The sequence below is a fragment of the Callospermophilus lateralis genome, chromosome 2, assembly GCF_048772815.1.
Source record: "Callospermophilus lateralis isolate mCalLat2 chromosome 2, mCalLat2.hap1, whole genome shotgun sequence".
Taxonomy (NCBI): Eukaryota; Metazoa; Chordata; class Mammalia; order Rodentia; family Sciuridae; genus Callospermophilus; species Callospermophilus lateralis.
Window position 1 is genome coordinate 202,661,869 of NC_135306.1, and position 14,787 is coordinate 202,676,655.

Below are 14,787 nucleotides of genomic sequence, written 5' to 3' on the forward strand. Positions count from 1 at the left end.
TACTGGGTCATGGTGTAATTCTACTTTTAGGTTTTTGAGCACTCACCATGCCATTTTTTTAAATAAGTAAATTAAACTTTATTGACAATTATAGCTTTTGAGCATCAAAGAATGCACTAAAAAATGAATTGACAACTCACAGAATGGAAGAAAATATTTGCAAATCATAGATTATAACTCAGAACTGATTGTCACCCCAAATATAGAAAGAACTGTTACAACTAAACAACAAAGAAAATCCAATAAAAAAGGTATCCAAAGACTTGAATATGCACTTCTCTAAAGATCATTATGTTTGATAAGTAGTCATCATTTATCATTTATCATTAAGGAATTGCAAATCAAAGTCACAACAAGAGAACAATTTATGACAAGAAGGATGGCTACAATCAATGACATGGACAATAGCATATGTTCTCAGGGACAAGGATACACTGTGACCTGGTGAAGAAATGTAAAAGATGTGCCTGCTTTCTTTTTTTTTTTTTTTACCATATAAATCAAAATAATTTATTTTTTTTTTTACTTTTTTTTTATTGATTGTTCAATACATTACAGAGCTCATGATATATCATCTTTCATACATTTGACTTGATTGGGTTATGAACTCCCATTTTTACCCCAAATACAAATTGCAGAATCACATCGGTTACACACTCACATTTTTACAAAATGGCATATTAGTGACTGTTGTGTTCTGCTACCATTCCTATCCTCTACTATCCCCCCTCCCCTCCCCTCCCCTTCCATCTTTTACAATGGCTATACCAGTTAATATTCCCATCAACAGTGTATGAAACTTAACCCTTCTCTGGATCTTGGCTAGCATTTGTAATTTTTGTCTTTTTGATAATATCCATTTTAACTGGGTGAAATGATACCTTATTGTAGTTTTGATTTGCATTTCCTTAACGACTAGTGTTGACCATTTGAGAAACATCTATTCAGACCATTTGCCTATTTTAAAGTCGGTTTTTCTATGATATTGAGTGGTTGTCACCCAATCATCACTGTTGAGTGTGTGAGAGACTCCCCACTGAAGTTAAGTTTCAGTCTTGCATAATCCCTTACCCCTCCCCTCCTCTCTAAAGAGTGCAAAGCTGAAGAGCATCAAATTCAAATATTTTCTCATCCAATCCCCATGAGACCCAGCATCTGCTAGCAGTTCCTGAGTCACCTTGCCAATCAGCACCCACCATGTCACCTATGCAACCCTTCTTAAGCCAAAGTTTGCAAGCTCACACTCTCTGCCCTCTTTCTCTTCTTTCTCTCCTCTCTTTACTCTTTCTATCTCTCTGCTCTCTTCCTCTGCTCTCTGCTCTCTTCCTCTTTGACCTCCTACTCTCCTCTCTCAGCTCTCTGACTCTCCTTTTCTTCCCCTTTGGACAGACCCCCAATAAATCTCTTGGTTGAATCTCTGTCTCGGGTGAGTCACTCACCTTTCAATCACCACTTTTTTGATGAGTAGTTTATAAATATTTTCTCCCATTTTGTAGGTTGCCTTGACTCTGTTGACTGATTCCTTTGCTGCACAGAAACTTCTTGGTTTGATATTATCTTGTCTAGTTTTGCTTTCACTGTTGGTGCATTGGGAGGATCTATCCAAATTTTTTTTTTCAATTTCAATGTCTTGAAGTGTTTTACGATCTTTTCTTCAAGGTATGTTCTTGGTGCCTTTGTAAAACATCAGATGTCTATAAATATGAGAATTAATTTCTGGATTTTCTGTTCTGTTCTACTGCTGTGTGTGTCTGTTTTTATACCAGTACCATATTTATTTTGATCACTATGGCTTTGCAATTTGTATTGAGATAATGTGTTGTATGAATTTTTATTTTACTATACCAAAACTACTAGCAGAATAAAGAATAGGTATAAGAATTTTTTGTTATTTTGGCAAGTAAAAGTTGGTATTTCATTTTAGTGTGTATTTATTTGATCACAAATTTAGAAATCTTTTCTTATACTTATTTTCAAGTGGCTTTTTCCCTCTGAGAATTATTTGCTCTTGTTTTGACACTTTTGCATTGAAGTATAATATTATTCCTAAGTATATATTAAATAAATATACATATGTATATGTTGAAGTCATCAATCATATCAATAGTTATTTAGTATCTGATAATATATATAATATTTTAAAATGATTCATATTATTTGTTTAAGTGTGAAGCCAGAAAGAATCCAGGGGAAAAACAATAAAATATTACCACAAATAGAATCATTGCAAATATTTTTGTAAATTTATTCCCAGATAGCTAATTAATATTATTTACTACAGATTATTTCAATTGATAAATATCTTTTTGGTGCCAAAACTTTCATATATTAAGTGTTTGTTTATACACAAGTAGGTTTTTTGGAATTATTATGATTTGTGGTGGCATTTACTATTAATGTTTGGATTCCTGTAATTTGATAAAATGTAGTACATGTTTCATGATATATGAGCCAGCCTCTTTGTTACTCCTTTTCCTTTTCTTACTTTCAAATTTTATCTATTCAAAGTGACATACAAAATTATATGTATTTATTTTAGCAACATGATGTTTTGTAGTACATATGCATTGTATAATGATGAAATGTAACTTATTAACCATGCATTACCTCATTTCTTTGTGGTGATAGCACTCAGCCATCCTTTCAGCTTTTTTCAAGAATACAATATGCTGTCATTAACTATAGTCAATATGTTGCCCAATAGATCTCTTTTAGTTACTCCTCCTACCTAATTGTAATTTTGTATCTTTTGAACACTCCCCCTACCCCAGTGCCCCAGTCTCTAGAAATCACAATCCTAGTGTATTTTGAGATCAACATTTTCAGGTTTCACACATGAGTGAGTTATGTGGTTTGTCATTCTCTGTTTGTACTTCCTACATCCCTTAACATAATCTCCTTTCAGTTCACTTGTGTTATTGCAAATGTCAGAATGTTCTTCATTTATGTGGTTGAGTAGTGTTCCATTTCATGTAATATAATACACTTTCTTAAACTATTCATCCTTTGAAGGACACTGAGGTATGCTACAACTAACATGGAAGTGCAGGTATCTCTTTGACATATAAACTCTCTTTTGGATGTATACCAAGTAATGGGATTGCTGGATCATGGAAAAAAAGGCTTCTTTTTCTATTATTAATTTCAAGATGAACTTCAAACTATTTTTGCAATGTCTTCCTTCAAACCAATAATTGTTTGGTGAAATTACATAAACTCATAAATTATTTTGAGAAAATTTATATATTGAGTGATTTTAGGTAGCATCCATTTGTCCTTTAAATTTTTGACACGTTTTATTGGCCTAAAGAAGAACCTTGACTTTTTAATTCCTTATTTTTTTCTTCCCTGGATCAACTCTTGGAAAGTTGTTAAAACTGTGTTACTTTTGTGGAAGTATCTTCCTGCTTTACTTTTCTTGAATATTTTGTGCTGGGAAGAAGAAGAAAAAAAAAGTAAAGATGTAGAATAAGTGCACATATCCTCCATGCTAGATGATGAGCTTTGTATCAAGTTCTACATGGTGTTGTTCTATCTCAAGACTCCCTAGACACCATTGTGCTGGGAAAGGCCTTGATATCTAGGAATGCCTGGGAAGACAGAGTTGAGTATTGCTACTCTTACCCTTGTCAAATTTAGACATTTGGTCAATGACATTTTTTGGGGAAAAATATCAAAGGGAAATTAAAAATTTCTGAGGGCACTTTTCATGTTTCCTCATTTCAAATTCTGTCAGCCCATATCTTCAGTTTCTCTCTCTCCTTAAAATTATCACTATATATGGCATTAAATTGGATTAAATCTTACAGAATCCACTTCCTTTAGCTATGGTGTTATCTTTATAAGTAAGGGTGCTCTGTTTTAGTCCCACAATCCTTCCTGAATGATGCAGTAATCAAGGTTGTATCTTTGAGGCATGCTCATTTCCTCCCCATAATATATTGAGCACTCACTGGACTGATGCCTGATAATACCACAAGTATGAGAATTAAGTATTTGAGTCTTCACATATTTACAAGACAACACCAGAAGTGGGCTTTCCTTAAGGGCAGAGAGTGTGTGCCCTTCACAGTAGGACTAATTTTGACCTTTTCACTATTAAAGGACTGGTGCAAGATGGTCTGTGTGATCTAGTCTCAAGAGGAGTGATACAGCTTTGTGGGTAGAGGAGAGCTGCTACTGAATTAAAGACATGGGTCAAGCAGAAATAGCTCAGATCTGAGTCTATGTATAGGACAGATGGCTGCAAATGGCCATTTGCTTCTTCATCACAGAGCTATAGAACATAGCCACTTCCTACTCAGGTGATGATCATGGCATCTGCTTACTTATTTTCCACATCCTGGAGGGTGTTAACAAGAGGCTGATTCCTGGTTTCTGGAAGGGACAAGATAACAAGGCCAGCAAAGAGGATGATGACTCCATAGATGATCCAGGGCAGATGGAGAGAATACCCCAGTAAGGTCATCAGGAGAGGAGCCACTATTGCCCCTGTTCTCTGGAATCCTGAAACAATGCCTCCAAGTGTGGACCTTAGGATGAAAAGAAAAAAAAAATAAATAAAATCTTGTACAAATTGTATATATGTTGTCACTTGTCAACTCCATTTCATTTTGGGAGACAATACGGCAGAGTTAATGAACGCATGGGCTTTGACAACCAGCTCTTAATTGTGACATTGAGCACTATTGATTTCTAATTAATCAGTTTCATCATAATTAAAATAAGAATATTCATAGCACCGATCCTGTAGAGTGGCTCTTCAGATTAAGTGAAAAGCGGCAGTAAAAGACTTGGCACATTTCGAGGCATAAAGTCTGTTTTAAATAATTGTGGATTATTAGTTGCTTTTAAAATTTATATTACAATTCATGTCTTGGAAACATGAAAAACCTCAATTTTATCCCTGCAGTAAGTGTTAATTGGTTTAGAAAGTCCTTTTTGGAAAGCAGACAGAAGGTCTTTGAGCTCTTGTACCTGAATACAGTGGGGAGGAGCTCAATTTGGTGGAGAGTAAAACCAGTGCCGGCAGCAGAAACAGATCCAACTCCAAAGGTTGCTAAAGACACACGCAGAGTCTGCATTTCTGGAGAGAAGAGACCAGGGAGAATAAAAAAATCTTGGCTGAAGAAATCTGTCTATCCCTAACTAATTGTGGGGTGATTCTGTTGTAGGGTTTGCAGGTGAGAAACAAATGACAGACAAAGTGCAACCCCTCAGAGATACGGAGAGGTTGATGAGCTGCTGAATGCTGGGCTGAAACACTGAACCAAAGGATCTAAATCTCTTGCTTCAATTTTCTCTGCACATTTAAGTATTGCTCATAATGGTGGGAATAGAGAAATCAGGAAATATTTGTTTTATTAATTCTGTCAATTTTTTTTAGGGCATTTTCTGAAGGGCCTAGAACTATATGTGAACAAAAACTGAGAATTTTATGACCCGTGTCTTGAACAGCTTAGAACTAAGAGGATGGGAACAATGTGTGATGTGGGGAAAGTCCTCCTCCACATAGTGACAAAGGGATTGGACAATCTGAAGAGAGGCAAGTTCTAGGCAATAATTCAGGATTTTAAAAGCCTGACATTAGAATGTCTATTCAGAAGTGAATAATGTCATACTGTGTATTAATCACATACTTTTGAATTACTGAATTTACAGAGGTTAAACAGATTATTTTAAATTCACTAAACTAACCAAAATAGAACTGTAAAAGAATACAGACAGTTCTCCTGAAAGGCAGGAAACTTCTGTTGGAGAGAAGAATGGAGACTTCCAGTCTGAAATCCTACAAAATATTTTCCTGCTCTGGGAACATGGTGGAGTATGGTGACCACTGAAATTCCCAAATCATTAATGAAATCATTTGGGTAAGTTAGTAAAATAGGTTGGGTTATATTCTTAATTTGTTTCTAGTGTTTTTCCTAGTGCATTATTGCTATATATAATAGTGGGGTTCATTTTGATACATTCATAAGTGCATGTGACATAATTTGTTCCATTTCAACCCCTTTCACTCTCTTCCTCCATCTCCCTGATCTCCTTCCTCTATTCTACTGATCTTCCTTTCATTTATTTTTTGTTTTTAATGGTGCATTATAATTACACATGAAAGTAGAACTCATTATTCATTTCTTCTCTAAGGCCAAATTACAAAGCCGATTTGAAGACATATTAAGATTAAATGATTCCCTTACTCCTGCTGTGCTCTTGCTTTCTGTCTGAAGACAAGGGACTTTTATTTCACTAAATTCAAGAAGCCTTTCCTAAAAATGTATTGAGGTAGGGAGGCCTTAAAAATCAGGAAGAGTCCCAGGGAGAGTTTCACATTCCCATTTGGAGATGCAATTGCATGGCCTACCCCCTCCAGGATTGTTATGAAAAGTGTCATTAACCAGAGGCATATGGTTAGCTCCTCTTCTAAAGACACTGTTTGTACCATTGCAACCGCTATTCAGGTTCATCTTGGATGTGGTCAGGACAGCTTTGTTTCTGAACCATACTTTAAGGACATAGGCACAGTTGGAGCCTAAGTCCTGTTAAGTGCTTGCCATAATCTGTTTCAACCATTTATATTAACTGCAAAAAAATCCTTTGGCTTTTAATGACATTTTTGTGGCATCAGACAGGTAAGATGATGTAATTCCTAAGGAATGAGGAAAACACTTTCTTTTCCCAAACCTTTGTCTCTCTCACCTTGGGGCAAAAATGTGTTGACCAGAATGGAGACTCCGGCCAGGAATGAGAACAGTGTCTGGTTTGTCCGACGACCTATATAATTCAGAGTCCAAAGGGAAACAAATCTGGCTGTGAGCGTGATGGCTCCAAAGAGAACCTGGAACAGGAAGATATTGCTCCCCAGGTGCTGCAGGTTGAGGATGAGGCCATAAAAGGATACAGCATGTGAAAATCTGAAGTGAAAGGAGAAGAGACATCTAATAACATTTAGAGCCTAAGGAACATTCCCTAAGATTTTGAAGGAGACTCCTACAACTGATGAGTATAATGGCCCAAGATGGTAAGTGTTCAATGATAATTATAGAATGGAATAATAGAACAATTGTTTTTAAGGCAGTGATCTTAAATTACCATAAAATTACCATGGGCTCTTTATTGCTAAAATTTTTTCTGAGGCCACAAAAAAACATAAAGCAGATATACACATATTCCAGTAAAAGTTAATTTTTAACTGCTTAATTCTATGCAAAAAAGGTAATTTGAAGTCTGAGCTCATGGTTCAATTTAAGGGAATAAAGGAATGAACATAGATAGGGTTAGATACTGGAAATTAGGTAAATTGTTTCTTTGCAACAGTGAGTCTCTTTTCTTTGATCCCTGGTGTGGAGTCCTTTTTCACCTTAATCCTAGTAAGTAAGGGTGCAGGGCACTAGGGAGAATTTACCATGTATTTTATGGTTTTAAGAGTATAATGACCTAGTCAGGTGCAGTGGTATCCACCTAGCCATCCCAGTGACTCAGGAGATGAAAACAGGAGCATTGTAAGTTCAAGGCCACTTAGTGAGAGAATCACATTTATTGATTTGTATATGCTGAAACTAACTTGCATCCCTGGGATTAATTCAACTTGATCACAGTGTACAATCCCTTAATGTGTTTTCAAATTCGTTTTCCTAATATTTTTAGTAAAGATTTTTGTGTTTATATTCATCAGAGATGTTGGTCCATATATTTTCCTCAATGATAATACTGATACTGGTTTCAAGGAATTAATTTGGAAGTGTTACCTCCCTTTCTATTTTATGATATAATTTGATGATGATTGACATTAGTTTTCTTTGTTGAAAGCTTCTTTTATGTCTCCAATCTCATTCCCTGATAATGTTCTGTTTAGGTTTTCTATATTCTCTTTTCTCAGTATGGATAAGTCATAGATGTCTAGTAATTGTCATTATCTTCTAGATTTTCCAGTTTATTGGAAACAAATTTTTAAAGTAGTCCCTAATGATCCTCTTGATTTAAAAAATGTTTGTAGTGATATTGCCTTTCTCATCACTAGTTTTATTGATTTGGGTCTCTAAACTCTTTTTTTGGCTAGTTTGGCTAAGGTTTTATCAATCTTTGAACTTTTCAAGGAATGAACTATTTGTTACATTGATACTCCCCCACCCCACCCCACACTATTTCATTTATTTTGGCTCTGAACTTCTTTTTCTCATTTTGGGGTTAGTGTGTTCCTGCTTTTATGACACATTGAGATATAACATTAGATTGTTTATTTAGGATTTGTTTCTCTTTGTTAATATAAATCATCTACTTCTATAAAATTCCTCTTAGCAATAACTCTGCATAATGACCCAGAACTTTTTAATCTTGTATCACTATTTCTGTTTGATTCCAGAATTTTTTTTATTATTTGTTGTTCAAAACTTTACAAAGCTCTTGATATATCATATTTCATACATTTGATTCAAGTGGATTATGAACTCCCATTTTTACCCCGTATAAAGATTGCAGAATTACATCGGTTACACATCCACATTTTTACATACTGTCATACCAGTGTATGTTGTATTCTGCTGCCTTTCCTATCCTCTACTATCCCCCCTCCCCACCCCTCCCCTCCCATCTTCTCTCTCTACCCCATCTGGAAATTTTTAAACTTTCTCTTATCATTTCATCTAAGACCTATTTCTTTTCAAAAGAGAATTTTTATTCCCCATGTGCTTATGTAATTTTGTGTTTATTTCTAATTTAATTCCATTATGATCTGATAAGGTAAAAGTAATTCCATTGATTATTTTGTATTTTCAAACACTTGTTTTGTGACTTAAAATATGATCTATTTTGGAGAATGTTCTATGAGCTATTGAGAAGAAAGTGAATTTGCTTGTTATTGGATGAAATAGCCTATAATTTTCTGTTGTGTGCATTTGATTTATGGTATTATTTAGATCAGAAGTGTTGTGTTTGTTGTTTTTGTTGCTGTAAGCAAAATACTTGACTAGAAAAATTTAGAGGAATAAAAGTTTACTTAGTCTCATAGTATCAGAGGTTCAGTCCATGGTCAGCTTTCTCCATTGCTCTGGGCCCACAATATGGCACAGAGAACATTATGAAAGAGGAATATTGTTCATATTGTGGTAGTCAGGAAACACAGAGAGACAAAGAGGGGCCAGGAAAGCCAGATATAGTTTCCAAGGTCACACCCTCAGAGACCTATTTTCTCCAGCCATATCTCATCTGCCTGTAAGAACCACCTAGTTAGTCCATTCAAATTATTACCCAGATGGGGTGGTGGCACATGCCTATCATCACAGCTGCTTGGGAGGCTGAGGCAAGAGACAGTGTTTGGGTAACTGTCAGGTGTCCTGTGTGGGAGCTGCATCTGGGACTTCTGCTCAGGTGGGTGGATGAAATTTTATGTGGGTGCTGATGCCTATGGTCACTCTCAGATACCTGGTAGTCTTGCATGGGTGAGTATTTGGGAAACCTACTCTGATGTAGACGCCTGAAGCCCTGCATGACACAGTACCATGATTCCTGTGCAAAAGCAGGAATGTTGCTCAAGAGAAGCAGTATTCTCATTTCTTGAATCACAGGTCATGGAGCAACACAGAATGCTTCCTCTGTCTGGCCTGCCATCTTGTATCCCTTGTGTAGTACTTCTTTAAGTATTTCCTGTAGTGCTGGGTTACAGATAATGAATTCTTTTATTTTATCATTATCTTGGGAAGTTTTTACTTTTCCTACCATTGTGACTGATTGCTTTGTTGGCTATAGCAATCTTGATTGGCAATATTTTATTTCAGAGTTTGTATTATTTAATGCCAAGCCCTCCTGGATTATAGGGTCTGAGCTAAATCATAATTATCCTTATTGGTTTACCTCTAAATGTGACTCAACATTATTTTCTGGCAGCTTTTAAATTCTTTCTTTTGTCTCTATTTTTTAGTATTTAACTTATAATATGTCATAGATTCTTTTCTGGTCTTGTCTATTTTGGTCTCTACATGCCTCTAGTATCTGGATATTCATCTCATACCCAAAGTTTCAAACATTTTCTTTTATTATGTCACTGAGTAGGTTACTAATGCTATTAGACTCTATCTTTTCTCATTACTCAATATCTATGGGCCTTCAATTCACTCTTATAATGTCATAAAGATATTGTATATTGTTATTGTAGTTTCATTTTTTTCTTAAATACTATCTGAATGATGACATTACCTCTAAGGTTTGAGATTATATCTTCTACCTGCTCTAACATATTAAAACACTTTAATTTCAGCTGTATTTTTTATTTGATTTACTTGCCTTTTATTTTCAAGATTTCTTCTCAGTTTTTTCAAGATCTCTATCTTTTTTTGGTTGATTTTCTCATTCATATTCTGTAATTCCTTCCTTAGTTTATTCAGTTTTCCTGAATTTTCTTGGTATTCAATCCTCTTTTTAGTAGTTATTATTTTGAACTATTTATCCAGCATTTTATATGATGCCATATCTTTGGAGTCATTGCTTGTGAGTTTTACCTTTGGAGATTTCATTTTACCACAATTTTTCATATTTTCAGTTTTGAGGTTAGTGCATCTGTTGAGATGGATTTATCTTCCAATTTTATGTGAAGAACTTTGTAGGGTACAACCTTTTCTTAGTGAAGTGTTTTTGGATGTCAGGGTGTTGTAAATTGTTGAATATATTTCCAGGTGTGTTTAATAGTATAGGTTTCCTGGTACTTGTTTTGCCATGTATTTTAGTACTTCCCCTCTTCCCCAGCACAGTAGCTGCCCAACACAGGTGTGCAGTGTGACCAGGGCCCACCTATGGGAGCTCTGGGGTGAGAGTTTTCTCAATTGTGAACTGATAAGGGAGAGGGATATGGTGCTAAAGTTTGGAGCCTAACAGAGAGACCAGGAACTCGGAAATCTCCAGGCAAGATAGGAAGATAGGACTGGGCACTCAGGTCATACAAGGAGTCCCAAAAGGTGAGGTGCCGTCTCCCTGCAGGGACTGGTGGATGCCACTCCCCTTTCCAGGTGCCCTGCACCAGGACCAGTCTTCCTACCTAGGTTACCTCCACCATTCTGAGGGCAGAGACAGCAGCTTACAACAGACAACCCCACCTATTGGATGAGAAGAGAAGCAGGAAAGATACACATCTCTAAACTAGCAACAAACCTGGTTTCTTTCTTCATATTTTTTTTCTTCTACCCCTCTATTCTCTGGTGCTCACATCCCCAACATATGTGAAACCAAGAACTTTGCATGAAATAGGATTTGAGGACTGAGTCATCTGAATAATATAATATAGAGGTGTTGAATATGCTCCCTTTTTTCTTTTTCTTTTTCTTTTTCTTCTTTCACTTTTCTTTCCTCCTTCAAATTTTACTATTTTAACATCTGTATTTTTATGAATACATATGTGTGTATTTCATGTACTCCACTGTCTTCCCACATATTTGTTTATCCTAAATTACTTCCTGTCTATTCCCTTGATACTAACCCTCTTCTTAGATTTCTCTTTTGCACTTCCTAAGATACTAGCTCTTTATCCTCACATCCTCACTCCTCAGCATGTTGTCCTATGCCCCACCCCCAGTTCATTGTCCACCATCAGAAACTGGAAATATTTTTACAAAACTACTGATTATATTTTAGATAATAATTGAATGCAACAATTCCGGACATCGAGACTAAACTTGAAATGTCTTAATAACAACAAATTGTTCAAAAATGTTATATAGTTGATATTGGGATCTGTTAACATTGTCCTTTCCCACAAAGGAGAGGTCTTGGAACCCTACAAGAGAAGTATAAACCTATAGGGTAAAAACAACAACACATCAGACCCTCAGAGCTGGAAAGGAAGACACAAGAGCAACATGAAAAGGCAAGGAAAGAGAGTGTCCCAAACAAATGAAGACATCACATCATTAGAATCATTGGCAGCCACAGCAGAAGAAATTACAGAGAAGGAGTTTAGGATTGGCATGGTTAAAATGTTCTGTGAACTCAAGGAAGATATAAGAGAGCAAATACAGGAAGTGAAAGATCACTTTGACAAATACAGGAAGCAAAAATTACCTCAATAGGTAACAGAGGTTCAAAAAAAAAAAAGAACAGAAATCTTTGAAATGAAAGAAACAATAAACCAAATTAAAAGCTCAAATGAAAGCATCACCAGCAGAGTAGACCAGTTGGAAGACAGGACATTAGATAATGAGGATAAAATATATAAAGTTGAAAAGAACATAGACCACACAGTGATAATGGTAAGAAACCATGAACAGAAATTCAAGAAATATGGGATAGCATAAAAAGACCAAATTTAAGAGTTATTAGGATACAGGAAGGCATAGAGGTACAAACCAAAGGAATGAACAATCTATTCAGTTAAATAATATTATAAAACTTTCCAAACATGTAGAATGAATTGGAAGTCCAAATTCAAAAAGCCTACAGGATGCTGAATGTACAAAATCACAACAGATCCACAATAAGTCACATTATAATAAAAATGCCCAACATACAGAATAAGAAGAGAATTTCAAAAGCCACAAGAGGAAGGAATTAGATTACATAGAGGGGGAAACCAATTAGGATAATGGCAGATTTTTCAACACAGACCTTGAAAGCTAGAAGATTCTGGGAACAACATATATCAAGCTCAGTATACTCCAATAGTGTTTATTGCATTGGAGCTGGAGAATTCCACTTTCTATGAGATCCCAAAAGAGGGAGGTCCTTCTGGTGAGTCAGGAAATTGTGTTATATATACAAGGGCATAAGGAGTATACCCTCTCTGATTGCTTTTCTAGACTTGATAATTCTGTATATATTAAAGGGGTATAGGAGCAATCTATTTTGAAATGCTTCATAGATGTGGTATTCACAGTCTTTGTATTATTTCTCTTTGCTTTTTCTATGAGAAAATATGTTTATGAGTGAGCACTGAGTCCCCGTATTCTTTCCTGATTGTCAGTTTGGGCGTTCTCTCCTACTCTTTGTGATATTGTGTTGCTGAAGTTTGAGTGAGTTAGGTAATATATGGAGAAAAATGTGCTGTCTCCTAAATGGGTAGAGTGTGTGGCTCAGATGAATAATATCTACCCAATGAAGTTAAAGTGTTATACCAGATCTCTAGCATCTCACAGAAAAAGAAAAATAAATAACAGCAACAACAGTAGCAAACAATATATAGCATTAAAATGAATACCAGATACCAACTATGACATTTTCAGTACTAATAGCCACAAAAGAAATGGTGGGGTCAAAAGTTAGCAACAGCAAAAATTACAAGCTAGCAACTAGATTTTTCACTAAAGGAAATACCAGGTTTCAACTATGACTTCCAAAATGAAAATACCTGTAACAATATGAATGTTGTGTGCATAAATTACATAAAATAGTGTTAAAATATGGGAAAAATTTGGTTCATTAAGAGAAAATATAGAAAAAGTGAAAATAAAGATTGGAATATGATAAAGAACAGAAATAAAACAGAAGAGAGGCATAAAGCCCAAAAAGAAAGAGAAAATTTTTTTAAAAAATGAAATAAAGTGGAGAGAGAGAGGGATGGGGGTGGAGAGTGAGAGAGACAGAGAGAGACAGAGAGAGAGAGAGAGAGAGAGAGAGAGAGAGAGAGAGAACAGAAAAATTTTAGTATTTGAAGGAGAATATAGGACAGAGAGTCACAATAGCAAAGAAGAAGAAGAAGAAGAAGAAGAAGAAGAAGAAGAAGAAGAAGAGGAGGAGGAGGAGGAGGAGGAGGAGGAGGAGGAGGAGGAGGAGGAGGAGGAGGAGAAAAGAAAAGAAAAATAAGAAAAAAAAACCCTCACTAACCCTAAAAAAATCTGGTAAAATATGAAAAAGAAAATGTATATACATATATACATTCACACATATTTATGTATACATATAAACCAAACTGCAAATACAACTGGAAGAACAAAAAATTTGTCAACAATGGGTGAAAGAATTGTCTTCATTGTGGTGGTTGAAACTGAACAAGGATGCATATTTACTACAAATGCCAGACTGCTCTTCCTTCCATTTCTTCCTGGCATATGTGCATCTTACAGCAAAGATTTGGGGATTATTAGCCCTTTTTCCTTTTTCTTAATTGATATATCTAGAACCAAACATGGAGTGGTTGGACTCAATGCTCATTGAAATGACTCTTAAGTTTTAAGTTCATCAGTACAAGGTAGTATGTATGAGAAATATCGTCTGTTGGAATATTGTCTAGAAAGACTCGGTCAATGTATGCTTAGGGCAGAGATAAGGCAAAGATCTAAATGGAAAGTTCCCACAGTTGGGATCTATCCATTATTTGTCATATTCTTTGTCATATTCTGGAGATATTAGTAAAAGAAACCAATAAGATCAGGTAGATGGCAATCTATTCTGGTTGTCCCAATCCCAGACACTTCTTGATAAATTTCACTCAGAAGGTAACCAAGTTTCCTGGGTGGAGTGGGCACAGCAGGTCACACTTCACCACCCAGAGGACTATGATTTTCCAAGGTTTACAATCCTTGAATGTAATCATGCCTGCCTGTTTGGCTTCCTAAATATCTTCAGCTGAATAAATGAGTCGCCAGACTCCATGGGAAAGTAAGTTGCACTCCTCTCTATATCCCTGAACTGAATTCTTCTATGTGCCTGTTTTAACAGCATGTATTCTAGACCTTATGGTAGATACCATCCAATCTTTTCTATTGGTTCCTGTATCAAAGGTGTTCCCCCACATCTAGTATGACTTCCATGAGTTGGCTTTCCACTTTGGCTCTCTCCTCCCAACTTGCAAAATACCGAGCAATTTTGAAT

At 35.7% G+C, this 14,787-nt stretch overlaps 1 protein-coding gene across 1 annotated transcript in view; it reads right to left on the reverse strand.

The window, feature by feature from the left end:
• Nucleotides 1-3,371: 3,371 nt before the first annotated feature.
• Nucleotides 3,372-14,787, reverse strand: part of LOC143391921 (steroid transmembrane transporter SLC22A24-like) — a 28,910-nt gene continuing 17,494 nt past the window's right edge. The window contains exons 7-10 of the mRNA XM_076844713.2: nt 6,697-6,911; nt 4,978-5,086; nt 4,329-4,532; nt 3,372-3,432 (exon numbers count right to left, since the gene is read on the reverse strand). Coding sequence (XP_076700828.2) covers nt 3,372-3,432; nt 4,329-4,532; nt 4,978-5,086; nt 6,697-6,911 — 589 coding nt within the window. The remainder of the gene's footprint in view (nt 3,433-4,328; nt 4,533-4,977; nt 5,087-6,696; nt 6,912-14,787) is intronic.